The sequence below is a fragment of the Trachypithecus francoisi genome, unplaced genomic scaffold, assembly GCF_009764315.1.
Source record: "Trachypithecus francoisi isolate TF-2019V2 unplaced genomic scaffold, Tfra_2.0 Lachesis_group20, whole genome shotgun sequence".
Classification (NCBI taxonomy): Eukaryota; Metazoa; Chordata; class Mammalia; order Primates; family Cercopithecidae; genus Trachypithecus; species Trachypithecus francoisi.
This window is the reverse complement of record NW_022681466.1, coordinates 31763386-31790203: the sequence shown is the minus strand read 5'-3', so window position 1 is coordinate 31790203 and position 26818 is coordinate 31763386. Positions and strand designations below refer to the sequence as shown.

Sequence of the window (26818 nt, the reverse complement as noted above, 5' to 3'; positions counted from 1 at the left end):
TGAAAAATTTTGTCAGCGAAATGTGTTGTTACGATTGTTTTATAAAAATCTTTTACGTCGATGAGCAAATATTTTAGAAGACCACTGCTGAGGAGAAATGTTATTTATCCAGAGACTTGCCTGAATTAGGAGACCCTACATAGCGCCCAGTAGAAATGTAATAAAGGCATTTCACTTATTCCCTTTCTCAGCGCTGCCGTGAACAAAATTGAATGAAAAAAATCAACCACGCTCCGAGTTCACGCCTGGACGCAGCCTGTAGTAGCCACGTTTCACCACTAGGTGGCACACGCCAAAGGCTCCGGGGGGCGGGCCGCCCGAGCACGCCTCTCGGTAGCCCCGTGGTATCTCTCGGCTTCCGTTGAGCACCGAGCAAGATGGCAGCTTCCGAGACGGTTAGGCTACGGCTTCAATTTGATTACCCGCCGCCAGCTATCCCGCACTGTACGGCCTTCTGGCTTCTGGTCGACTTGAACAGATGCCGAGTCGTCACAGATCTCATTAGTCTCATCCGCCAGCGCTTCGGCTTCAGTTCTGGGGCCCTCCTAGGCCTCTACCTGGAGGGGGGGCTCCTGCCCCCCGCCGAGAGCGCGCGCTTGGTGAGAGACAACGATTGCCTCAGGTACGCGGCGCAGGGAGCTCGACGGCCAGGTGGGCGGCGGGACGGGGACGCGCCTGCGCACGCCCGGGCTTGAGGCCGCTAGACCTGGTTGTGGAGGGGATGGGGAATGGGGAAGGGGATGAGGGTGTGAGGGGTGGGACTGTAAAAATGCACGTTCGCTAACCCGGGAGATACTGATTGGTGTAGTCAACTTTGGGGCTCAGGAATCTGCATTTTATTGTTTATTTATTCATTGGAGACGGAGTCCTGCTTTGTCGCCCAGGCTGGAGTACAGTGGCGCGATCTCGGTTTACTGCAACCGCCGCCTCCCGGGTTCAAGCAATTTTCCTGCCTCAGCCTCCCGAGTAGCTGGGACTACAGGCGTCCGCCACCACACCCGGCTAATTTTTGTATTTTTAGTAGAGATGGAGTTTCACCACAGTGGTCTAGGTGGTCTCGAGCTCCTGACCTCAGGTGATCCGCCAGCCTCAGACTCTCAAAGTGCTGGGATTATAGGCGTGAGCCACCCCACCCTGCCCCCTATTATTTTTATTTTTGAGACTGAGTCTCGTTCTGTTACCCAGGCTGAAGTGCAGTGGCACGATCTCAGCTCACTGCAACCTCCACCTCCCGGATTCAGTCGATCCTCCCACCTCAGCCTCCCGAGTAGCTGGGATTACAGGCGTTCACCACCATGGCCGGGTAATTTTGTTGCTGTTGTTGTATTTTTAGTAGAGACAGGTTTCACCATGTTGGCCAGGCTGGTCTTGAACTCCTGACCTTAAGTGATCCTCCCGGCTTTCCAAAGTGCTGGAATTAACAGGCGTGAGCCTCTGCGCCTGGCCGGAATCTGCATTGTAAACAGCAACCTTCCCGGGATGCTTCTATGACAGGAGAATGAAACTTGGAAAAACCCTGATGCCTAAGGGCAGGGCCAGGGTTTCTTTCAGCCTTGATTTAGCACATCCACGTTTAGCTAGGCACTGTGCGACTGTGTTCCGTGTCCATGGTGCAAATGTGCGGGAGACCGGGCCTTACCCTTGGCGGCCTTCACGGTCAGGTGCAGGAGACCCAAGCTGACAAAGGGGAATCGTCGCGTTTTCTTCATAACATGCTGTTGTCCAGCCTTAGTTCTCGTGTGCCCGGTGTCCCCTGAGACTTCTGGTGGCGTATCATTCTGTGTCTCACCCAGATATTTTGGGGTTTTCTCAAATAAGTGTCTTGAGTCCTTTTGGGCTGTAAATTGGGAACCACAAAATAATCTTAAATGTGCTTTTGGGGCCGGGCGCGGTGGCTCAAGCCTGTAATCCCAGCACTTTGGGAGGCCGAGACGGGCGGATCACGAGGTCAGGAGATCGAGACCATCCTGGCTAACACAGTGAAACCCCGTCTCTACTAAAAATACAAAAACTAGCCGGGCGAGGTGGCGGGCGCCTGTAGTCCCAGCTACTTGGGAGGCTGAGGCAGGAGAATGGCGTAAACCCGGGAGGCGGAGCTTGCAGTGAGCTGAGATCCGGCCACTGCACTCCAGTCCGGGCGACAGAGCGAGACTCCGCCTCAAAAAAAAAAAAAAAAAAAAAAATGTGCTTTTGGAAGTTAAAAAAAATGATAATGAGGTGAGTATCCAGGAGCAATTGTAGTATGAATTGCTGAAATGTGGTTGAGTTGCCACAGTCAGATGATGGTATCACCAGTTTGGATGCATGTCTTGGACCGATTTATTCAGGCTTTTTTTTTTTTTCTTTTCTTTTTTAAACAAAGAGACTGGGTTTCCCATGCCCAGGCTGGAGTGCAGTGGTGCGGTCATAGCTTGCTGTAGCCTCGACCTCCTGGGCACAGGCAACCTCCCATCTCAGCCTCCTAAGTAGTTGGGACTTCAGGTCAGGCAACCACGCCTGGCTAGTTTTTGTGTTTGTTATAGAGACAGGATTTTGCCATGTTACCCAAGCTGATCTCGAATCCCTGGACTCAAGCTGTCCTCTCTTCTCAGCCTCCCAAAGCACTGGGATTACAGGTGTGAGCCACTGTGCCAGCCTTCCTTCCCCCCACCCCCTTTAAGCTTCAGCTACAGTGAATTAATTCCAGAGTTGTGAACCAGGCTATTTTCTCTTGCGGCCCTTTGTTGTTGAATATTCCTTACCCTTGAGCATATCAGATTCTGTAAGATTTCTTCAGAACATCAAGGAATTTAATTTGGAACAATAACTGCATCTTCAAATCAGGATGTTATGATTTATTGCATAATGTTCAACTGTTTCAAATGACAATTTGAAATAATCCGAATTTCAAAGAGTTTTTCCCCCCTTTTTATCGACTGTGAAATAGGTCTCTATTCTCTCTGCAATTGAAGGATTATTTAAATATTGCAATTCTAAGGATTGTGTCCCATCCTATTAAGATTACTTTCTGAACTGTCCCTTGCCTAATAAGTTAATAACTTGTGCTAGCTAACTAGAATTATACTTTAATGAATCATCTGGGCATTACATTCTTCATAATGAAGTTAATAATGACAAAAACAAACCATGAAAATTGTTATAAGTAATAATTACGACACGATGACAGGCAAATCCTTCCTAAATACTTCAAATGCACAGCTGCATGTGGCAAAAAAATACCTCTGTAGTGGCATCAGTGCCAAATGGTCAGATTATAGAAAAAATGAATCTGGAAAATTCATCTTTATTTTTGTTGTTTTATGCCCGCAATCATTGTTTTTCCCTAACAGATTCACTTTTCTTCAGAGCTACAGAAGAAAACATAGTCTCTGTTCTCAAAGTACCCAATATCGTTGGACTGGGATCCCAATAATGAGTTTCATGCTTTTGTATATTACCTTCTGTGATACGGGCAATTAGACTGAATAGTTAGACCAAGTTATACTGGTAAGTGCAGAAGCTGGTTGAGAAAAGGGAGATCAGCATGGAACAAAATGGTTAGGGAATTGAGCAGTACCTTGAAGAATGGGTGGGAAATGTTGGATGATCAAAGCACAGCTGTAGAGACAAAAGCTGGCTGGACTTGATAAAAAGATGAGTCTGACCAGCTAAAGCATTCTGTTGGGATCATAAGCAGTACTGAGAAGTCTAACGAGGAAAAGTGGACCCAGGTTGTGGGAATCCTGAGGAACAGCCTTTGAGGCTTTAGATGTACCACACACTTGTATTCCACTGCTGTTTCCTCGTAGCCCATTCTCTTAAACCCCAGGAATCTGGCTTCATCTGCCCCCACGTTTCTGACAGTGAGTTCCTAAAGGTGGCCTCTAACTCTCCTGGGAGAAGGAGGAGGTGCTCCTATTGCCTTGGAGCCCCCTGCGTTAGTTTGCTGGGGCTGCTATTACAAAATACCACAGACTGGGTGGCTTAAAAAATGGAAATTTATTTCTTACTCTTTTGGAGACTACAAGTCCAAGATCAGCGTGTTGGCAGATTTGTTTTTTTATTTTTGTTTTGTTTTATCTATCTATCTATCATTTGTTTTTTTACTTTTGTTTTGTTTTATCTATCTATCTATCTATCTATCTACCTACCTATCTATCTATCTTGAGATGGAATCTCACTCTGTTGCCCGGGCTGGAGTGTAGTGGCACAATCTTGGCTCACTGCAACCTCTGCCTCCTGGGTTCAAGTGATTCTCCTGCCTCAGCCTCCCAAGTAGCTGGGCTTACAGGCGCCTGCCATTGTGCCAGTCTAATTTTTTTGTATTTTTAGAGATGGGGTTTCACCGTGTTGGCCAGGCTGGTCTCGAACTTGTGACCTCAAGTGATTTGCCCTCCTCAGCTTCCCAAAGTGCTGGGATTACAGGGGTGAGCGACTGTGTCTGTCGGTTTTTAATTTTTTTTTTTTTTTTTGAGACAGAGTCTCGCTCTGCCCCCAGGCTGGAGTGCAGTGGCCGGATCTCAGCTCACTGCAAGCTCCGCCTCCCGGGTTCACGCCATTCTCCTGCCTCAGCCTCCAGAGTAGCTGGGACTACAGGCGCCTGCCACCTCGCCCAGCTAATTTTTTTGTATTTTTTTAGTAGAGGCGGGGTTTCACCGTGTTAGCCAGGATGGTTTCGATCTCCCGACCTCGTGATTCGCCCATCTCGGCCTCCCAAAGTGCTGGGATTACAGGCTTGAGCCACCGCGCCCGGCCTAATTTTTTAAATTATTATTATTTTTTAATCGTGCAGGCCTCAGAATTACAGTAGATTCAGAGAGATTCCCTTATTTTTTGAGACAGGGTCTCACTCCATTGCCCAGGCTGGAGTGCAGTGGCACAACCTTGGCTCATACAGCCTGGAACTCCTGAGCTCAAGGGCTCCTCCTGCCTCAGCCTTCCGAGTAGCTGGGACTACCAGTACAGTTTTTTAATTTTGTAGAGAGGGCTCACTAAGTTGCCCAGGCTGGTCTCAAACTCCTGGGCTCAACCAGTCCTCCCGCCTCAGCCTCCCAAAGTGTTGGGACTACAGGCCTGAACCGCGTACCTGGCCTGAGAACTCCCTTTTGAAGAGTCAATTCTGTAAGGAAACAAAGTGCATTCTGTCCTCTCTGACCCTTTTAACTCTGGCAGTTAATACTTAATTAAGGCTGGGCACCATGGCTCATGCCTATAATCCAGCACTTTGGGAGGCCGAGGCAGGCAGATTGTCTGAGCTCAGGAGTTTGAGTCCAGCCTGGGCAACATGGTGAAATCCCATCTCTACAGAAAAATACAACAAAATTAGCCAGGCATGGTGGCACATGCCTGTAGTCCCAGCTGCTTGGGGGGCTGAGGTGGGAGGATCGTGTAAGCCTGGGAAGTAAAGGCTTCAGTGAGCTGACATGGTGCCACTGCACTGCAGCCTGGGCGACAGTGAGACCTTATCTCAAAAAAACCAAAACAAAAACACATTGATTAAATATTAGAGATGGGCCAGGCATGTTGGCTTATGCCTGTGATACCAGCACTTTGGGAGATTGAGGTGGGAGGATCACTTGAGTCCAGGAGTTTGAGACCAGCCTGGGCAACATAGGGAGACCCTTATTCTACCAACCCCGCCCCCCCTCAAAAAAAACAAAACAAAAATAAAGCCGGGCTCAGTGATGGATACCTATAGTCTTAGCTACTTGGGAGGCTGGGGTGGGAGGATCACTTGAGCCTCGGAAGTTGACGCTGCAGTGAGCCATGATTGTGTCACTGCACTCCAGACTCGGCAGCAGTGCAAGACCCCATCTCAAACAAAACAAAATATTAGAGATGAGTTCTCATTTCACATTGCTGTAGTTAGTGGCTCCTTGGATAATCGAAGGTAAAAAGTTTCCTACTTCTCTTATAATATACTTTTTCCCACACCTCACTCTCCAGAAGTATCCTTGGTTAAGTTTGGGGTATGGGGCATATCTTGCTAGATTTCTATACATGTGCAACCATATGTACTTACACTTTTAAAATACAAATATCATAACATACTGTTCTGTACCTTGCTTTTTCACCTATCATGGGCTATCTTGGTATATAAAGTATGTGAGGTACATCATTCTTTTCTGTTTGCTACATAGTGCTTTCGTGAATATTCTTGTATATTTTTGTGTACTGGGAAAATGATTCAGTTGGATTATTCTTAGAAGAGACACTCATTGGTCTAAGAGAAGGTACATATAAAAACTGGTAAGTACAGTCAAATTAGCGTCCAGAAAAGTTGTACAGACTTGTACAACTTTTAAAAATTCACCAACTTAGCCATCATAGGACTAACAACATTCATTGTGTTAATAAAAATTAGAGCTAACATTTGGATATCACTTGTTCTGAGTCAGGCATGCTGTCTCTGTATAATAATTCACTGAGTACTATAATTATTGTCATTGTCCCCATTTTTATAGATGAGAAAGGCTGAGGTAGTGATTTTTTAAAAAGTTACAGTGGCAGAAATAGCATTTGAACCCAGGCATTCACTTTGGCCTAGGCAGGCAATGCGTAGGGGGTATCAGGTTTGACAGATGGCATGTCAGCATGACAGGGGGCATGTCAGTTTTTCTGCATAACAGAATCCTAGAAGCTCAATGGTAGATTTTAAGGGTGGACTTACATTTTGATAATACCACCCGGTTTGCTGTGCAGAGAGTTAGAATGAAAAGTGGGGATGGCCAGGCACGGTGGCTCAAGCCTCTAATGCTAACACTTTGGGAGGCCGAGGCGGGTGAATCAACTGAGGTCAGGAGTTCGAGACGAGCCTGACAAATGTGGCAAAACCCCATCTCTACTAAAAATACAAAAAGTTAGCAGGGCATGGTGGCGGGCGCCTGTAATCCCAGCTACTTACTTGGGAGGCTGAGGCAGGAGAATTGCTTGAACACAAGGGGAGGAGGTTGCAGTGAGCCCACATTGTGCTGCTGCACTCCGGCCTGAGCGACAGAGCAAAATTCCATCTCGAAAAAAGAAAAGTGAGGATCTGTTTTTAAAGTTTCTTGGAATCAACTCTCTTTCGTCACTAGTGACCTAGGTAATTCACTTCTACTTGTGAAAGGACAATTGCATGCACTTCTGTTTGTAAAAGGATACTCTATTTTTTGTGATCCAGGTAAAGAAATAGAGAATATTGCCAGGGAAGGTGCACCTGACAGGAATGGTAACTAAGCAGACCCAGGAGAACCATTTCTTTTTCCCTGGATGGTATTTTGCCTCTCAATCTTAATATTTTCTTTCTTTTTTTTTTTTTCTTCCCAGATGAGGGCTCACTGTGTTGCCCAGGCTAGTTTTGGACTCCTGGGTTCACGTGATCTTCCCTCTGCCTCCTGAGTAGCTGGGATTACAGGCATGTGCCATGACACCTGATTATAATCTTAATATTTTAAAAACCGAAGTCATTCTCTTGGGGAACAGTAGGAAGTGGGGCTGCAGCAATCACAGGTCATACCTTCAAGCCAAATAACTGTAGAGGCATGGTCTTTTTTTTTTTTTTTTTTTTTTTTTAAGATGGAGTCTCTCTCTGTTGCCAGGCTGGAGTGCAGTGGCATGATCTTGGCTCACTGCAACCTCTGCCTCCCGGATTCAAGCGATTCTCCTGCCTCAGCCTCCCGAGTAGCTGGGACTACAGGCACGTGCCACCACGCCCAGCTAATTTTTGTATTTTTAGTAGAGACGGGGTTTCACCATGTTGGCCAGGCCGGTGTCGATCTCTTGACCTCGTGATCTACCCGCCTCAGCCTCCCAAAGTGCTGGGATTACAGGCGTGAGCCACCGCGCCCGGCCAATGCATGGTCTTAAGAATGGGTGAGACGATGCTAAGAGCTACTTTGGAAGGCGTGAGGATATTGCCAGCTCCCAGGAAAGGAAGGGGTTCTCATCAACTGGATGTTACTTGTGCTGTTTTCCAGGCCCTTAATAAACCACAGTGACTGAATAGAGTCTTGCAACCATTTTCAGAATTTGACAGAAAGTTTGGTCCTATTTGGTCATCTCAGAATTGAAGCTTGGATCATTGCTACAAGTAAAAACAAATTTATCAGAATTGTCAAGAAAAACATCTGATATTGTAGGGCTTCCATGGTAGTTCTTAGATTCACAGGATACCAAACTGACTTTTGCCAAATTAAGAATTATTTCCGGGCCGGGCGCGGTGGCTCAAGCCTGTAATCCCAGCACTTTGGGAGGCCGAGATGGGTGGATCACGAGGTCAGGAGATCGAGACCATCCTGGCTAACACGGTGAAACCCCGTCTCTACTAAAACTACAAAAAACTAACCGGGCGAGGTGGCGGGCGCCTGTAGTCCCAGCTACTCCGGAGGCTGAGGCAGGAGAATGGCGTGAACCCGGGAGGCGGAGCTTGCAGTGAGCTGAGATCCGGCCACTGCACTCCAGCCCGGGCGACAGACCAAGACTCCGTCTCAAAAAAAAAAAAAAAAAAAGAATTATTTCCTTGCTATTAGATGCCAAGGTCCCCAGCTGGGAACAGAGGGGAATGTGTTTTTGTAATTTAAAATCCCTAGTCACTTAGCATTTTATTTCTCTCTTTATCCTACTGCTGATGTCAGTAACTCTTACTTTATTTTATCTTGATTTGTGTGTGTATAGTTATGTTTTCTGACAAATAATTGAGGATTTTTTTCAATTACCACATTGAGGTAAATCCACAGGATTACTATGCCTTAAAAAATTTAAAGAATGCTTGTAACATATACTCCTATCATTCACCAGTTGTTCTTCATTTTCAAATATGATTGTCTACGTCTTTCCCTGGTCACTAAAAAAACTTGATGAAATATATAGCTGGATGTAAATGCCTTGTAAGTATAATCTGTGTTTTCAGCAGTGGCGCAATTACAGCTCACTGCAGCCTCGACCTCCTGGGCCCTAGTGATCCTGCCACCTCAGCCCCCCGGGTAGCTGGGACCACAGGCATGCGCCAACCTGCCTGCCTATTGTTTGTTTATTTTTTTGCGACCTTGCTCTGTCGCCCAGGCTGGAGTGCAGTGGCACGATTTCGGCTCACTGCAAGCTCCGCCTCCCGGGTTCATGCCATTCTCCTGCCTCAGCCTCCCAAGTAGCTGGGACTACAGGCGCCCACCACTATGCCCGGCTAATTTTTTGTATTTTTAGTAGAGACGGGGTTTCACTGTATTAGCCAGGATGGTCTCGATCTCCTGACCTCGTGATCCACCCGCCTCAGCCTCCCAAAGTGCTGGGATTACAGGCGTGAGCCACTGCGCCCAGCCTAATGCTTGTATTTTGTAGAGACAGGGTCTCCCCATGTGGCCCAGGCTGGTCTTAAACTCCTGGGCTAAGGCCGGGCGCGGTGGCTCAAGCCTGTAATCCCAGCACTTTGGGAGGCCGAGACGGGCGGATCACGAGATCAGGAGTTCGAGACCATCCTGGCTCACACGGTGAAACCCTGTCTCTACTAAAAAATACAAAAAGCTAGCCGGGCGAGGTGGCTGGTGCCTGTAGTCCCAGCTACTCCGGAGGCTGAGGCAGGAGAATGGTGTAAACCCGGGAGGCAGAGCTTGCAGTGAGCTGAGATCCGGCCACTGCACTCCAGCCTGGGCGACAGAGCGAGACTCCGTCTCAAAAAAAAAAAAAAAAACTCCTGGGCTCAAGCGACCCTCCCACCTTAGCCTCCCAAAGTTTTGGGATTTCAGGCATGAACCACCGTGCCTGGCCAACAGGCATTTTTGAGTACTTACTATTTGCTTTTAACATCGAGGACACTCTCAAGACTTCCATCATTATCAGACTGCACATTCTGGGATTAACTGTTGCCAGTTGATAGAGGAATGAAGTTGCTTTCCTATAGTGACATTTTGGATGAAGTAGGGTTATTCAGAGAAACATAACCAGTAAGAAACACACACACACACACAAATACTCACTCACAGACATGGGATTTATTGTAAGGAATTGGCTTATAGGATTGTGGAGGCTGAGAAGTCCTAAGTTTAGTTGGTAAGCTATAGACCAAGGAGAGCCAATGGTATATTTCTAGTTCAAGTTTGAGTTTGAAGGCAGGAGAAGACCGATGTCCCAGCTTAAAGAGTCAGGCAGAGAAGTGAATTCTCCCTTACTCAGTCTTTTTGTTCTATTCAGGCCTTCAGCAGGTTGGATGAGCCCCACCCACATTGGAGACAGCAATGTACTTTACTCAGTCTAGCAATTTAAATGTTAATCTCATCCAGAAACAGCCTTGCACGTACTCCCAGCATAATTTTTTTTGCCCACTGAGGCAATATATTTGTAAATATGTATTACATCCTTATAAAAAGAATCTCAGGATTTTTCCTCCTGTGTGTTTTTGTCTTGCTTCTTCATGGTCTGTGATGCCAGCCAAGGTTGTCAGTACAGTGAAACCAAACTGGTGGGATGGGAGCAGATTATTCTGCCATTTTTCTAGATTTTTGAGTTGCACATCAAATCTGGGGCTGATTACTCCATACTTGTTTACCCTGCCTATGAGGTTTACAACAATTTTCCCAGCTCTGTGATCACCAGTGATTTCAGACTTGCCAGTGTAACCATGCTTCATCATTATAGTTGGAAACTGGATGATGGGGCTGGGCGTGATGTCGCATGCCTGTTATCTCAGCACTTTGGGAGGCCAAGGCAGGTGGATCACTTGGGCACTTGAGGCCAGGAGTTCAAGATCAGCCCGGCCAACATGGCAAAACCCCATCTCTACTAAAAATACAAAAATTAGTGAGGCGTAGTGGTGGGCGCCTGTAATCCCAGCTATTTGCGAGGCTGAGGCACGAGAATCTCTTGAACCTGGCAGGGAGAGGTTGTAGTGAACTGAGAAATGCACCAGTGCACTTTGGCCTGGGTGACAGAGTTGGGACTCTGTCTCAAAAAAAAAAAAAATTAAAAAAACTAAAAGAAAAAAAGAAACTGGACAATTACTTTGGAGCTCGGCCTAATAAGAACCTGGCATTTACCTTGCTTTTCAGCTTTGTTGATGCTCTTGAGAGCATCAGCCAGGACATGCGTGTGTACCAGTGTGATGGTGTAGAAAGAGCCAGTGTCGTTTTAACCAGATATCTGGACACCCAATAGCCCAGACAAATTGATACATAAAATTAAGCTTCACAGAGTGTCATGGAATTGTACAGATGGCTGTCAATACCCCAGAGAACATAAATTGTTTAGTATTCACCTAAATTAAAATGAGTAAAATATTGTTAAAGAAAGCAACCCACATTCTGAAACAAAATGGATAATCAGCATTATCACCTTTTAGGGTAGGTAACATGCATATCTTAGAAAGATTGTGAGTTTGAAGTTAGACAAACTGAAGTTTGAATTGCCTTTCTGGTACTTATCAGCTCTAGATTTGGGGCAAGTAACTTGTCTGAGCTGTAATTTTGCGATCTGTAAAATTAAAAATACCTACTTTGTGTTGGTGTTTAGATTAGAGAAAAACGTATTAAAAATGTTTGGGATGCAGTAGCTATTCAATAAATAAAACTAGTCATTTGAAAGTTGACTGTGAGTAATGCTGTATGGGCCATTTTGCCAGAAAGAGTCTTTTGTCTTTAATTGATATGACATTTTTTCATTGACTGATGGTAGTTACATTTTGTAGAGTCATCTCAGTATATAACTATGTCCTGGAGATGTGTTTACAAATTGCTCACTCTAGCTTTCTCTCTTGTTCTGTTGACAGAGTTAAATTGGAAGAGAGAGGAGTTGCTGAGAATTCTGTAGTCATCAGTAATGGCGACACTAATTTTTCTCTTAGAAAAGCAAAGAAGCGGGCATTTCAGTTAGAGGAGGATGAAGAAACTGAACCAGATTACAAATATTCAAAGAAGCATTGGAAGAGGCAAGAGAACAATAACAATAATGAGAAGGTCTTGGATCTGGAACCAAAAGCTGTCACAGATCAGACTGTCAGCAAAAAAAACAAGAGAAAAAATAGAGCAGCCTGTGTCATAGTGGGTGATGATAATGAAGAGACCAAAAGAAAATCACCAAAGAAAAAGGAGAAATGTGAATATAAAAAAAAGGCCAAGAATCCCAAGTTTCCTAAAGTACAGGCAGTAAAAGACTGGACCGATCAGAGATGTAGTTCTCCAAAAGGTTCTGCTAGAAACAGCCTTGTTAAAGCCAAAAGGAAAGCTAGTGTAAGCGTTTGCTCAAAAGAGAGTCCTAGTTCCTCCTCGGAGTCTGAGTCTTGTGATGAATCTATCAGTGATGGTCCCAGCAAAGTCACTTTGGAAGCCAGAAATTCCTCAGAGAAATTACCAACTGAGTTATCAAAGGAAGAACCCTCTAGCAAAAATACAACTGCAGACAAACTGCCTACAAAACCTGGCTTTAGCCTTAACCCCAGCAAGGGCAAAACCTCTGGAACAACATCTTCTAGTTCAGACTCTAGTTCAGAGTCAGATGACCAATGCTTGATGTCATCGAGCACCCCGGAGTGTGCTGCGGGTTTCTTAAAGACAGTAGGCCTTTTTGCAGGAAGAGGTTGTCCAGGCCCAGGGCCATCATCACAGAGTGCAGGTGCTGCTGGATGGAGGCGTTCTGGCTCAAACGGTGGCAGCCAGGCTCCTGGTCCTTCTCCCAGTGTGTCTCTCCCCGCTAGTTTAGGAAGAGGATGGGGTAGAGGAGAGAACCTTTTTTCTTGGAAGGGAGCCAGGGGACGGGGCATGCGGGGGAGAGGTCGAGGACGAGGGCATCCTGTTTCCTGTGTTGTAAATAGAAGCACTGACAACCAGAGGCAACAGCAATTAAATGACGTGGTAACAAATTCATCTACTATTATCCAGGTAAGTATTATTTTTTGTAAGTTACCTCCTCCCTTTCCCCTTAGAATGTGTGTGGAGTTCATGTCATGGGTTCACATTTTCTCACCAATAATGATGTCACATGATTAACACTGTTTTTCAGAATCCAGTAGAGACACAGAAGAAGGACTATAGTCTGTTACCACTGTTAGCAGCTGCCCCTCAAGTTGGAGAAAAGATTGCATTTAAGGTATATTTCAAAACAACGGTCACAGCAAAAAAGGTTCATTCCCCTTCCAAATAAACTTACTTAACAAATCAGGTTTAAAGTGTTTGTAAAAGCCCTTCCCACTGGAACCACAGTGTTGTCATGGGTTCCTGGTAGGGCTCCCAGACTGGTGGGGGTGGACACCCCAGCATGGCATGATGGAGGAGCTGTGGGAATGTGAGGGGATAAGAGGGCTTATGTATTTGTGGGTTTTTTCTTCTTTTTTAGCTTTTGGAACTAACATCCAGTTACTCTCCTGATGTCTCTGACTACAAGGTAAGGATGTTTATTTAAAAGTAAGTTGTCAGTATATTAATAAAACTAAAGTCATATTTAATACTACTTGTATGGATAATACAGATTTGTTTTTTTACTAAATAAAAATGCCAGAAAGTAGAAAATAAAAACATTATTGAAATGTCAACTTTTTTGTTTTGTTTTGTTTTTTTGTTGAGACGGAGTCTCGCTCTGTCACCCAGGCTGGAGTGCAGTGGCCGGATCTCAGCTCACTGCAAGCTCCGCCTCCTGGGTTTATGCCATTCTCCTGCCTCAGCCTCCCAAGTAGCTGGGACTACAGGCACCTGCCACCTCGCCCAGCTAGTTTTTTGTATTTTTTAGTAGAGATGAGGTTTCACCGTGTTAGCCAGGATGGTCTCGATCTCCTGACCTCGTGATCCACCCGTCTCGGCCTCCCAAAGTGCTGGGACTACAGGCTTGAGTCACCACGCCCGGCCCGAAATGTCAACTTTTTAATAGTATCGCTGTGAAGTCTCCCAGTGTTATTTGCCTTATATTTGGGAAGAATAGAGTAGGAGAATGATGAGCTTAATTTTTATTTTTAAAAAAAATATTAATTTTTTATTTTTAAATAAAGATGGGATCTTGCTATGTTGTCCAGGTTGGTCTCAAACTCCTGGGCTCAAGCAATCCCCCCATCTTGGCTTCCCAAAGTGTTGGGATTACAGGTGTGAGCCACCATGCCCAGCCAGTTTAATTTTTTTAGTTACTGTTTTCTAATTAGTTTAGACACACCAGCTTATTTGGGTATTCATTCCCTCATGATTCTAAACTTTGAAAGAAAATAATAAACGGTTCTCGGCAAGAAGATTTGATTATTTTCATCATGGGAATCTATTTTACATATTTGTGAATTACTTCTGGTTATGATGATCTAGTATGATTTCTTTTGCATTATCAGTTAACCACAGGTAATTCATAAATATTATCCATGGAATTTACTTACTTAATATCTGTATGAGTCTTTATATTGGCATGTGAGGTTTTTCATAGTTCAATAAAAGCTTAACTCAGTGGGATCATAGAATTACATGTTTCTTTTTCACCCACCAGAATTTTGTTGAAAATCTTGTTAAAGTGCATCCTTTCTTTTTTTGATGTACGATATGGAATGTAAGACCATTTTTTAAGGTAATAATTGGTAATGTTAATATAGTAACATAGATAAAACACAAGGGAATTTGATTTAATCTGGATTGATGCCTTGGAAGACTTTTAAAATCTTTATAAAAACCTTTCCTCAAGGCTGGGTGTGTTGGCTTATGCCTGTAATCCCAGCACTTTGGCAGGCCGGGCGGGCAGATCACGAGGTCAGGAGATCAAGACCATCCTGGCCAACACAGTGAAACCCTGTCTTTACTAAAAATACACACAAAAAAGTTAGCGGGGCATGGTGGCAGGAGCCTGTAGTCCCAGCTACTCGGGAGGCTGAGAGCAGGAGAATGGCATGACCCCGGGAGGCAGAGCTTGCAGTGAGCCGAGATCGCGCCACTGCACTTCAGCCTGGATGACAGATCGAGACTCTGTCTCGGAAAAAAAAAAAAAAAAAAAAGGAAAAAAAACCTTTCCTCCAAAGCAGGCTGGAAGAATCAGTTAATGAAGGGATCTGGTGGGTTAGTTCTAGGTCATTGGTGTTTTGTTTTTATCTTCTTAGGCACTTAGTGTCTCCTGTGGATGAGGTGATCGTGTAATTTATCACCTAAATGAGGATACTTGTGAGTGAAAGGGAGTGCTATTAATAGTTATGCTGGAAAGATGAACAGACCTGTCTTGAACAAACCAGGGTGTTTTGTCACCCTACCATAGATAACTAATTTAATTGTGTGATATATGAGGAAATGGAAATGAATATTGTATTGATACATCCCACAACCTCTGTAAATTGTAATTCTAGATGATACTGATTTTTAAAAATTGCATATTAACGGCCAGGTGCAGTGGCTCGCGCCTGTAATCCCAGCACTTTGGGAGGCCAAGGTAGGTGAATCACTTGAGGTCAGGAGTTCGAGACCAGCCTGGCTAATATGGCAAAACCCTATCTCTACTAAAAATACAAAAATTAGCCTGGCGTGGTGGCATGCACCTGTAGCCCCAGCTACTCAGGAGACTGAGGCACAAGAATCACTTGAACCCGGTAGGTGGAGGTTGCAGTGAGCTGAGATCGTTGCACTGTACTCCAGCCTGGGTGACAAAACGAGACTCTTAAAAAAAATTGCATATTAAATTGGTGTTAGTCATCATAGTTATTAACGTTGGAAGGTGATTTGCCTACTTTAGGTGACAAAATTTTTTGAAGATTTTTGAAATTGCTTTCACAATCATTTTAAAAATGAAAATTGGTTCTACTTTTTTGCTTTGACCTCAAACACAGTTATCTAGCTTGATCATCTGCTTTTTTCATTAACCTTGTCTCCAAAAATTAAATTAGTTAAATTCTGTACTCAAAAATGTAGTCTCCCAAGCTCCTGATTCCCTGTTGAGTCTGGTTCTAAAAAACACTGTTGACTGTGCTCAGAAATTCTAGATAGAGTCAGGAGGAACTGGTTGCTTGGCCTCTCAGTATATACCCCTAGAGGCTACCATGTGTCTCTCCATCGCCTACATGCATGGGCAGTGCATCCTCTTGATGCATTAGAAAATCAGCTCCCACACCTGGAGACCTGGGAGAAGGGGAATTGGGATCTTACCAGTGATAAAGTGCCTTCTAGTTTCTCCTGAGGGGTTGTGATCACTATTTTAGAAGGGTTCTAAAAGCATCAGGAACCGAGGCAGCACCATTAGAATATATCTAGTCTCTTCTGATGAATGCTGTCATGGTCAATGGTCACTTGAATATATCCACCTGGTGTGATTTTTCCTCCTTTTCCCGCATTCACTCACTTTTGGTTCCCTGGTGTAATCTTTACTTTCATCGAGTTATTTAAGGTAGTGTCTGCCATTTATGATTTAAATGTGTCTATTTTGCCTCTAAAGATATTTCTGTATATTCACATAACGGGTTTATTAGTCTACTTGTTTTTATTTTCTCTATATGTGGATTTATTTTTAAATTTTTCAACTGAGATAAAATTCACATAACATAAAATTCAACATTTTAACCATTTTAAAGTCTACAATTCAGTGGTTTCTAGTATATTCACAGTGTTTTACATGTTGATTTTGACTTGGACTTTTATTTTTGAAAGGAAGGAAGAATATTAAGCCACAATCCAGAGACCCAGCAAGTAGATATAGAAATTCTTTCATCCTTACCTGGTGAGTCTTTTAGAAAAGAATTTGAAAATGTAGGCTCTTTCTATCTACAGTGGTTTATGAATAGCTTTTACACGCAGGAGATGTTCTCTTCCTTGGCCTCCATATAACTGGCGCTTCCCACTTCTTTCAGCACACTGTAACGCTGGGGACTCATCAGAGATGTTGGATATATTCCAAAACTGTTGGGCTACTTCTTATTACTGTAATTATATAATGTCATAAAAGTTTAGATGAACTGATGAAAACTGATTACAAAAATAGTTATTCCTAGGAAGCCTAAGTTGAATGCTGACTCAATAAATGCTATGAAATTATGGATGAGTGCGTCAGCTATAAAAGATTGGGAGGAATTTTGTAAAAACTGAGGAAGATTCTGCACTTAGATTGTCTTGCAAATTTTTGCAATCTTGCATTATTTTTAAAAAGCCCAGGCTGGGCATGGTGGCTCACGCCTGTAATCCCTGCACTTTGGGAGGCCGAAGGTGATGGATCACTTGAGGTCAAGAGTTTGAGACCATCCTGGCCAACGTGGTGAAACCCTGTCTCTACTAAAAATACAAAAATTAGTCAGGCGTCATGGCACGTGCCTGTAATCCCACCTACTGGAAAGGCTGAGGCAGAAGAATGGCTTGAACCCGGGAGGTGGAGGTTGCAGTGAGCTGAGATCGCACCACTGCACTCTAGCCTGGGTGACAGAGCAAGACTCAGTCTCAGAAGAATAAAAATAAAAATAAACCACCAAAACTGTAAATTGTGGAAATTGCAGACAATACAATGGTATGGTTTATAAAAGAAAGAGCTCTATTCAGTGAACTCATAAAACCTACTCAGCTCTGTGTCAAAAGATTGTAAAATGAATATACTTTTGTATATTAAGTCAAAACAAAATATCTAAACTGTGTGTATACATACACTTTCACATATCATTTTAAATAGTTACTGGCTTTATCTCTGATTTACCCCACCTGTTACTGGCACTGAATGCCTGGAATAAAAACGCTTTTATAATATGTAGCTTAACTTGGAGTGTACTATAGGGGGTCCCTGGCCAGAGGACAGGGGAGATCCCTTTTCCTTTAGCAGATCCTAAAGCAATTAATTGTTTACTCTGTGTGTGTGGTGTGTGTGTGTGTGTGTGTGTGTGTGTTTTGACAGAGTCTCACTCTATCGCCCAGGCTGGAGTGCGGTGGTGCAATCTTGGTTCACTGCAGCCTCTGCCTCCCAGGTCCAAGCAATTCTCATGCCTCAGCCTGTGGAGTAGTTGGGACTACAGGCACACACCATCATGTCCAGCTAATTTTCATATTTTTAGTAGAGATGGATTTTGACATTTTGGCCAGGCTGGTCTTGAATTCTTGGCCTCAAACAATCCACTCGCCTTGGCCTCCTAAAGTGCTGGGACTACGGGTGTGAGCCACCATGCCCAGCCTGTTTTCTGTTTGTTTGTTTGTTTGTTTATTTTAGAGACGGAGTCTTGCTCTGTCACCCAGGCTGGAGTGCAGTGGCGCGATCTCGGCTCACTGTGAGCTTCAGCTCCCAGGTTCACACCATCCTCCTGCCTCAGCCTCCCGAGTAGCTGGGACTACAGGCGCCTGCCGCCACGCCTGGCTAATTTTTTGTAGTTTTAGTAGAGACAGGGTTTCACCGTGTTAGCCAGGATGGTCTCGATCTCCTGACCTCGTGATCCACCCACCTCAGCCTCCCAAAGTGCTAGGATTAGAGGCGTGAACCACCACACCCGCCTTCTGTTTATTTTTAAATAAGGGATTGAATAAAAGATTCAGTTGACAGAAATCAGTCCAAAGAGTTTTTCAACAAAGTTCCTTTATGATATTAAGTAAATGTTTATATATAACTTATACTAGTTTCCTACCCTTCTTCTGATGAGGTTTCATTTATAGACATCCCCTTTCTTAAGAATGGTGGACAGAAAAGTTTGTCCACTGTCAAATTCTGCACATACAGCCTGATCAGTGCTTGCCAGGTGATTAATAGTGATAACATCCACTTAGAGTTTTTCTTCTTTAGGGCATCAAGAAATGGCTTTGGAGGCCAAGGTGGGAGGATCACTTGAGCCCAGGAGTTCAAGACCAGCCTGGGCAGCATAGTGAGACTCTGTCTCTAAAAAAAAAAAAAACATAGCTGAATGTGGTGGTGCATGCTTGTAGTTCTCACTACTTGAGAGGCTGAGGTGGGAGGATCACTTGAGCCCAGGAGGTGGAGGCTGCAGTGAGTCATGATTGCGTCACTGCACTCTAGCCTGAGTGACTGAGCAAGACCCTGTCTCAAAAACAAAAAAGAAAGAAAGAAATGGATTTATCTGTTCTCTAATAGCAATGTCAGTTGTCCTTGATGTGGTGGTTCTGATATACATAAATTTCAGTTACCATGGTTTAGTTAAGTAATACCAGTCCCCCAGCAACATTGCGTATGTTAACTGTGAGTAAGTGCATAAAGTACTGCCAGTAGCTCTTTAGTCCACATATCACTATAAAACGTAAATAACAGATACGTGTCACGATCCATGACCCATCAAGTCAGTGCTTTCAGAGTCCGTCAGTGACTGGTCACTGTGCATCTGTTATTCAGTTCACATACAGAGCAGAGCATGCAGTTGTGGTGCCTCCTTGTCTCTCATTGATAAAACTGCATGACATTTTACAAAACTTATAATCGAAGTAGGGAATAGGCCCACAAAGATAAAGGCACAGCAAAGAAATAAAAGTGGTGATGCTGAAAGTGCCATCCAAACTGAGTTTAAGGAGAGTCTGTAGAAGAAAGAGCTCACTGTGGAAATGTTGACACTGCCAGTGAGGTGAACTTGTTGACTTAAATGAGGAAAGTGGTCGTGGCAAAAAGGATGAAAATGTCCCCAAAGTGACACCAGCAAAAACAAAGATTTTACAAAGTAAAAAACAAATTCTTTGAGCTATTCCATGACAGTAGAAGTTCAGAGGATAAAATGTAGACAGCAGTTTCAAACTTAGAAAAGAGTACAACAGTTGTACAAAACACAGAGAAGATGCTTGCGCTGTATCATAAGTTACAGGGCAAGAGCACAAGCACTGTTCAAACTCCCCTTGATAAGTTTCTTATAGAGAAATAAAACGCCTAGAAAGAAAGCTCTCAGTGTTCCTAATGTAATTACAGTGTACTCATAAGTACAGTGTTTTTACTTTACTCATTTTTAATTTCCCTATGTAGTAAAGGTTTTTAATGTTTTGGCAAAATTTTTTAAAAGTCATAAGACAGTAATAATTTTTCCTATTGATTATTAAGATTGTTTTGCGTGGTTTCAGCTTGTACAGTCATTTTTCCAATCTCATTCTACCATAGAAAGCAAGGACTGAGGCCAGGTACAGTGGCTCATGCCTGTAATCCCAGTGCTTTGGGAGACCAAGACGGGCAGATCACTTGAGGCCAGGAGTTTGAGACCAACCTGGCCAACATGGTGAAACCCTGTCTCAACTAAAAATACGAAAATTAGCTGGGTATAGTGGTGCATGCCATGCCTGTAATCCCAGCTACTCAGGAGGCTGAGGCACAAGAATCACTTGAACCCAGGAGGTAGAGTTTGTAGTGAGCTGAGATTGCACCACTACACTACAGCTTTATTTACAGGCGATAAAGCAAGACTCTGTCTTATAAAAAAAAGAAAAAAAAAAGGGACTGCCTGTGTTACCAAGTAGTAGGAAGCATATGTGATTTCTAAGGACAGAGCAGCATTTCATATTACCTTCCCTTGTTGAAACACATAAATTAATTACTTTTGGGGATTATGTTGTGGTGCCATATTCAGTTCTGGTAGTACTAATGACAGTTCATCAAGCTTATGAAGGAAAGATTTTCTCTGATAAATGGCTGAGAAGTCCCCTGGTCCAGGCTTTTTCTCAGGATCCCCGTGAGCACCCCGTATTGAGCACCCCGTGCTTTCCTGTACATACCCAGCCTTCACATTAATTGACAGTTTGTTTGTGGCTGTTTTCTTAATGATAGAAATTCCCTGTAGAGGAACATTTTTAACTATTGAGAATTAACTTACTCTCTTTTCTCCCTATCTTCTTGTTTCAGCCTTGAGAGAACCTGGGAAATTTGATTTGGTTTATCACAATGAAAATGGAACCGAGGTAGTGGAGTACGCTGTGACACAGGAGAGCAAGGTAGGTGTGCTTCTATTCTTGCATTGCTTGGCCATACATTCTCTCTGTGGTTTGGAAGGTGACATTGCACTACAGGCCCTGGGGGGATCTATGGTGTGGCAATACCAGTGCTAAGTGCCAAATCAGGGCTCCATCTTGGCCCTCATAGAGCCTGTGTGACAAGATGCACAAATAACAAACTTTTCTTTAAGAGTGTACAGTTGTTTAAAATTATAGCTATATAAGGATTCCAGCAGGAAAGGGTAGCATATTTAGAAACTTTATTGGCATATACATTCAGAGAGGCGCATATAATTACATGGCTTGAACAATTTTCACATGAACATACCCATGTAACCAGACCCAGATCAGGAAATAGAACATAACACCCACTCCCAGAACCCTCTGTTATGTTCCCTTGCAGTCACTACTGTCCCCCAAGTGTTACCACAGTTCCAACTTTTATTTTTTTGAGAGAGTGTCACTGTGTGGCTCAGGCTGAAGTGCAGTGGCATGATCTTGGCTCACTGCAACCTCTGCCTCCCAGGTTCAAGCAGTTCTCGTGCCTCAGCCTCTGGAGTGCCTGGAATTACAGGCGCTTGCCACCTCGCCCAGCTAATTTTCGTATTTTTGGTAGAGACTGGGTTTTACCATGTTGGCCAGGCTGGTCTCGAACTGCTGACCTCAAGTGATCTGCCCACTTAGACCTTCTAGAGTGTTGGAATTACAGGCGTGAGCCATCGTGCCTGGCCCGAGAGTTCCAACTTACAATAGCACAACAGTTTGAAGAGTGACATAAAATGATGATCCCGTCCTCTGACTTTAAATCCTTAAATTGCCATTTTAGGAAGTATATGGTTTATACCTTTTTAAGCAGCCAGACCTACCAGAATTGCTGGCGGTGGCTAGCTCATTAGGTTATGGTGGCATTAAATAGAAGTTAGATTTAAGAAAATGCTCTCTTTTGGCCAGGCGCGGTGGCTCAAGCCTGTAATCCCAGCACTTTGGGAGGCCGAGACGGGCGGATCATGAGGTCAGGAGATCGAGACCATCCTGGCTAACATGGTGAAACCCCGTCTCTACTAAAAAATACAAAAAAAAAAAACTAGCCGGGCGAGGTGGCGGGCGCCTGTAGTCCCAGCTACTCAGGAGGCTGAGGCAGGAGAATGGAGTAAACCTGGGAGGCGGAGCTTGCAGTGAGCTGAGATCCGGCCACTGCACTCCAGCCTGGGCAACAGAGCGGAAAAAAAAAAAAAAAAGAAAGAAAATGCTCTCTTTTAAGGTGTTTATACTTGAAATGTTATAGATACTATTCTGTAGATTTCAATATTGCAAACATTTTTTCTGAAGTGTGAACTTGTAGAAACCCTAGCCAGACTACATGTTTTACCTTGTCTTTAAGGTAGATGACACTTTTAGGGATTTATTCCAGAAACACGTTTTTAGTGTTTGTAGTAGGATCAGCAGATTTGGCCTGGTCTCCTGTACTTCTTTTATATATATATATATATATTTTTTTTTTGGTTGAAATTGGAAACTGCATTGGAAAATTAAACCTTGGAGGCTTTTCTGTCTATGCCCTAACAGAGGCCTGAAGTAGAATAGAAAGCCTGTAATTAGGCCGGGAACCGTGGTTCATGCCTGTAATCACAGCACTTTGGGAGGCTGAGGTGGGCTGATCCCTTGAGTCCAGGAGTTCAAGACCAACCTGGGCAACATGGCAAGACCCCATCTCTACAAAAAATACAAAGATTAACTGGGAGTGGTGACACATGCCTGTAGTCCCAGCCACGTTTGGGGGTGGTGGGGGCAAGGTAGGAGGATCGCTTGAGCCCAAGAGGGCGAAGCTGTAGTGAGTCCTGAATGCCACTGCATTCCAGCCTGGACTGTAGAGGTGAGACCGTCTCAAAAGCAAAAAGCCTGTAATTACCGTTTTTGACACTAGATGGCCCTCATTATTCATTCATAGGACCAAGCCTTAGCATTTGCTTTCTCTTGGTGGGCCGTGAAATAGTTCATTTTTTTTTGTTTTGTTTTTTTCTTTTTTTATTGTTATTATACTTTAAGTTCTGGGATACATATGCAGAACATGCAGGTTTGTTACATAGGTATACATGTGCCATGGTGGTTTGCTGCACCCATCCCCATCATCTACATTAGGTATTTCTTCTAATGCTATCCCTCCCCTTGTCCCCACCCCCCAACAGCCCCCGGTGTGTGATGTTCCCCTCCCTGTGTCCGTGTGTTCTCATTATTTAACTCCCACTTATGACTGAGAACATGTGGTGTTTGGTTTTCTGTTCCTGTGTTAGTTTGCTGAGAATGTCCCTGCAAAGGACGTGACTCACCCTTTTTTATGTCTGCATAGTATTCCATGGTGTATATGTGCCATATTTTCTTTATCCAGTCTATCATTGATGGACATTTGGGTTGGTTCCAAGTCTTTGCTACACACGTATGTTTATAATAGTTCCTGTTTTTAAGTAGCTTAGGATAAGAACTACAGAGCACTGCAAAAGGACATCAGCATCCTAGTGATACCCATTTGGACCACATCTAGTTCCCAGAAGGTCTCCAAGCCACCTGTCCACAGGGCAAATCAAATGGAGGGGTTGGGGGAGCTACTCCCTCCCGCAACCCCTGCATCCCCTGTTGTTAATCAACGAAAGATGAAATATGTTTAATGTAAAATTTAGCTTCATTCTAAGTAAATGAGTTATTTATTTATTTATTTATTTATTTACTTATTTACTTATTTATTTATTTTCCCAGCACAGAGTTTCACTCTGTCATCCAGGCTGGAGTGCAGTGGTGCGATCTCCGCTCACTGCAACCTCTGCCTCCTGGGTTCAAGCAATTCTTCTGCCTCAGCCTCCCGAGTAGCTGGGACTACAGGCATGTGTCACCACACCTGGCTAATTTTTGTATTTTTGCAGAGACACATATTGGCCAGGCTGGTCTTGAACTCCTGACTTGAATTGATCCACCTGCCTTGGCCTTCCAAAGTGCTAGGATTATAGGCATGAGCCACCGTGCCTGGCCTCTTTTTTTTTTTTTTAAATTAAAAAAAAAATAGAGATGGAGTCTCACTAGGTTTCCCAGGCTGATCTTGAACTCCTGGGCTCAAGCGTTTCTCCCCCTCAGCCTTCCAAAGTGCTGGGATTACAGGCGTGAGCCACAGCGCCTGGCCTAAAGAGTTACTAGACCCTAATTGAACTCAGTTTATTGGAACCCAAATTATTCCCATTCTTCAGTCATTCTACACTGATGGAAAATTTACTTGGCTAAAAATTTTAACTTACTAAAACATGTATGACCTCAAAATGAAGTGCCTAAACTGGGGATTTTGTCTTTTTCCTCAGATCACTGTATTTTGGAGAGAGTTGATTGACCCAAGACTGATTATTGAATCTCCAAGTAACACATCAAGTACAGAACCTGCCTGAGTATGACCTCTCCACCTTAGAGTTTATGAATGTCTTGTTTGTGAAAGTGACTATAACCTGAACTTTTATTTTTTTTTAAAGAGGATTTGGAAGTTGTGTGGATTTTTGTTATCTTCACTTTACTGCATAGGAAACAATCTACCTCATCATTTAAAATGACATGGGTGTCGGTTTTGTAGATCTTTGGTTTTTTTTGTCAGGTTTAATTTCAGCTAACAAAATGTAAAACATGACATTCCCTGCAGACATTGTTGTATACCAGTATGGTTTCTTCTCTTTTTTAAATGTTTTTGGCCATCAAGTAGCAGTCGTCGGTAGGAGTTTATAATACCAAGAATGTGCTGCATATCTTGTCTCAATAAGTTTTAAGTAACACTTAAAAATATTAAAGCATGTTACTTGATCTAATTTTTTAGCATTTGAGTTGTTCCATTAAATGGAGCATCTCGTAAATTTCAAGTATTTTATACTTGGAGTTGTTAAGAGTTAAAAGGTAGTTGGATGTGTCATAGACAATGAGTTAAGGAATCCTTTCATGTTTTTCCCAACTTTAAAATTAAGGATTCTCAGGGCCCTGTGTAGAGCAGTGAAAATAAGATGTGTGTGTGTATGCGTATGCCTGGAGGAGAACTGGTGTTCCACTTGGGTGAGAGGATTGGCTGTGAGCTTCAGACCAGGAAATGTGTCATCTTGCCAGGCGCCTGGCTGAGTGTGCTGGAGTGAGGATCTTAACAGAAACTTCCTTTTCTGTTATTATTCACTACAAAGCTAAAATGACCAAATATATACTGTGAAAATTGGTTTCATTTAACAAAAGATCAGATCCCTCCTTCAGCTATACACATTTTAAAATAAAATTGTATTGAACTAAACACCTCTACCGAGTCATCATGTTGAGTATTGCAAATTGTTGTCTTATTTTACAATAACGTGAGATTACAATTTTCTGTAACAAGAAGGTTTGCTTTGACTGATGAGTCTGATGTTGCCGAGTTTGGTCCAGTGGAGTTTGTCTGATCTGGGAGCCACTGTGCCCGTGGAGATGCTGGCCAGTTTTCCTTTGTATGACAGGAATATGTTTCAAAATGTGCGTTTTGGCCGGGCGTGGTGGCTCAAGCCTGTAATCCCAGCACTTTGGGAGGCCGAGACGGGTGGATCACGAGGTCAGGAGATTGAGACCATCCTGGCTAACACGGTGAAACCCCGTCTCTACTAAAAAATACAAAAAACTAGCCGGGCGAGGTGGCGGGCGCCTGTAGTCCCAGCTACTCGGGAGGCTGAGGCAGGAGAATGGCGTGAACCCGGGAGGCGGAGCTTGCAGTGAGCTGAGATCCGGCCACTGCACTCCAGCCCCGGCGACAGAGCGAGACTCCGTCTCAAAAAAAAAAAAAAACAAAATGTGCGTTTATTGATTTGTAATGAGAAATATCACTCCCGAAAGGATGAGAGTAATGTGAATGGTGGGATCTTGGCACTGGGGTTCTGTGTGGCACACTTGCCTTCCAGGGTCGGAAAACAAATTAAGATAATTAGTAAACAATTGACCAAAGGAAAATGTTGACCTCAGGGAGTGTTTTCATCAGATTATAATCAGTTTATGAGTCACCTTTTTCCTCTGTTGTGTTTGTCAGACTAAGAATAGAGTCCCCTAGATTATGAAGTCAATTTAGGGGGCCATGACCAGCATTTTGAAAAATAAAATACAATAGAATAGAAAAACAAAAAGTGGGTCACATCCAGCGATGCCTTTTTTTTTTTTTTTTTTTTTTGAGATCAAGTCTCACTCTTTTGCCCAGGCTGGAGTACGGTAGCATGATCTATTTCGGCTCATTGCAACCTTTGCCTTCCAGGTTCAAGCGATTCTCCTGCCTCAGCCTCCCCAGTAGCGGGGATTGCAGGCGTCCGCCACCATGCCTGGCTGATTTTTGTATTTTTAGTAGAGACAGGGTTTCACTATGTTGGCCAGGCTGGTCTCAAAACTCCTGACCTCAGGTGATCCACTCACCTCGGCCTCCCAAAGTGCTGGGATTATAGGCGTGAGCCACCGTGCCCAGCCTAAACTTTTGTTTCATGACATAGAGCCGTGTCTGTACTGGATCACCCTGTGAAGTGCAAGTGTATTTCTTACTGCTTGAAGTCAGGGATATAATTGTCATGTTGTACTCAAACTTGGAAACTCTGAACAATGTCATTTACCCAGGAGTGAGAGAGAAAAGGGGAGGTGAAAATGAAGATGCCGAGCGAGAAATGCTTGCCAAGGACTCAGTCTCTGCCTCATTGTTTCTGGACTAGTGGTCCAGAGCACTCTCCTAGATGAGGAAAAGAGGAAGCACTCAAATACCAGCTCTTTTTATTATAGGATGATTATTTGCCAAAGACCAACTAACCAAGGGAGAGCCTAATATAACTTCAGAGCAGTGTTCTCTTTCCCCAGGATGTTTTGGGGCTGTTGCTCAAGTGGCTGTGTCCTGGCCTCAAGTGTAAGTAGCAGTCAGGCCCCTGCCTCACATTTCCCACTGTGCTACCATTATCTTTGGGAGCATGAACCTTCTGACTTACTACCTTTCTGACCCCATGACTCAGTTTTGTTCATCTTCAGATTGTCTATGCAATGTTGAGTTCTAAGCTGCTTTA

At 43.8% G+C, this 26818-nt stretch overlaps 1 protein-coding gene across 1 annotated transcript; it reads left to right on the top strand.

Annotated features, from left to right (window-relative positions):
• The first annotated feature begins 346 nt into the window (after positions 1 to 346).
• On the top strand, positions 347 to 25056 carry COIL (coilin). Its single transcript, XM_033183597.1, has 7 exons — positions 347 to 622; positions 11714 to 12821; positions 12943 to 13029; positions 13276 to 13323; positions 16530 to 16599; positions 20671 to 20759; positions 24101 to 25056. The coding sequence occupies exons 1-7, from the start codon at positions 378 to 380 to the stop codon at positions 24182 to 24184; spliced, it is 1731 nt and encodes a 576-aa protein (XP_033039488.1). The 5' UTR covers positions 347 to 377; the 3' UTR covers positions 24185 to 25056.
• The last annotated feature ends 1762 nt before the right edge of the window (positions 25057 to 26818 follow it).

Excerpts from the sequence above, each read along its gene's own strand:
- COIL (XM_033183597.1), top strand. The coding sequence starts at position 378 with ATGGCAGCTTCCGAGACGGTTAGGCTACGGCTTCAATTTGATTACCCG. Across the intron at positions 12,822-12,942 it reads ATTCATCTACTATTATCCAG|AATCCAGTAGAGACACAGAA; the intron begins GTAAGTATTATT and ends ACTGTTTTTCAG. Across the intron at positions 20,760-24,100 it reads CTGTGACACAGGAGAGCAAG|ATCACTGTATTTTGGAGAGA; the intron begins GTAGGTGTGCTT and ends CTTTTTCCTCAG.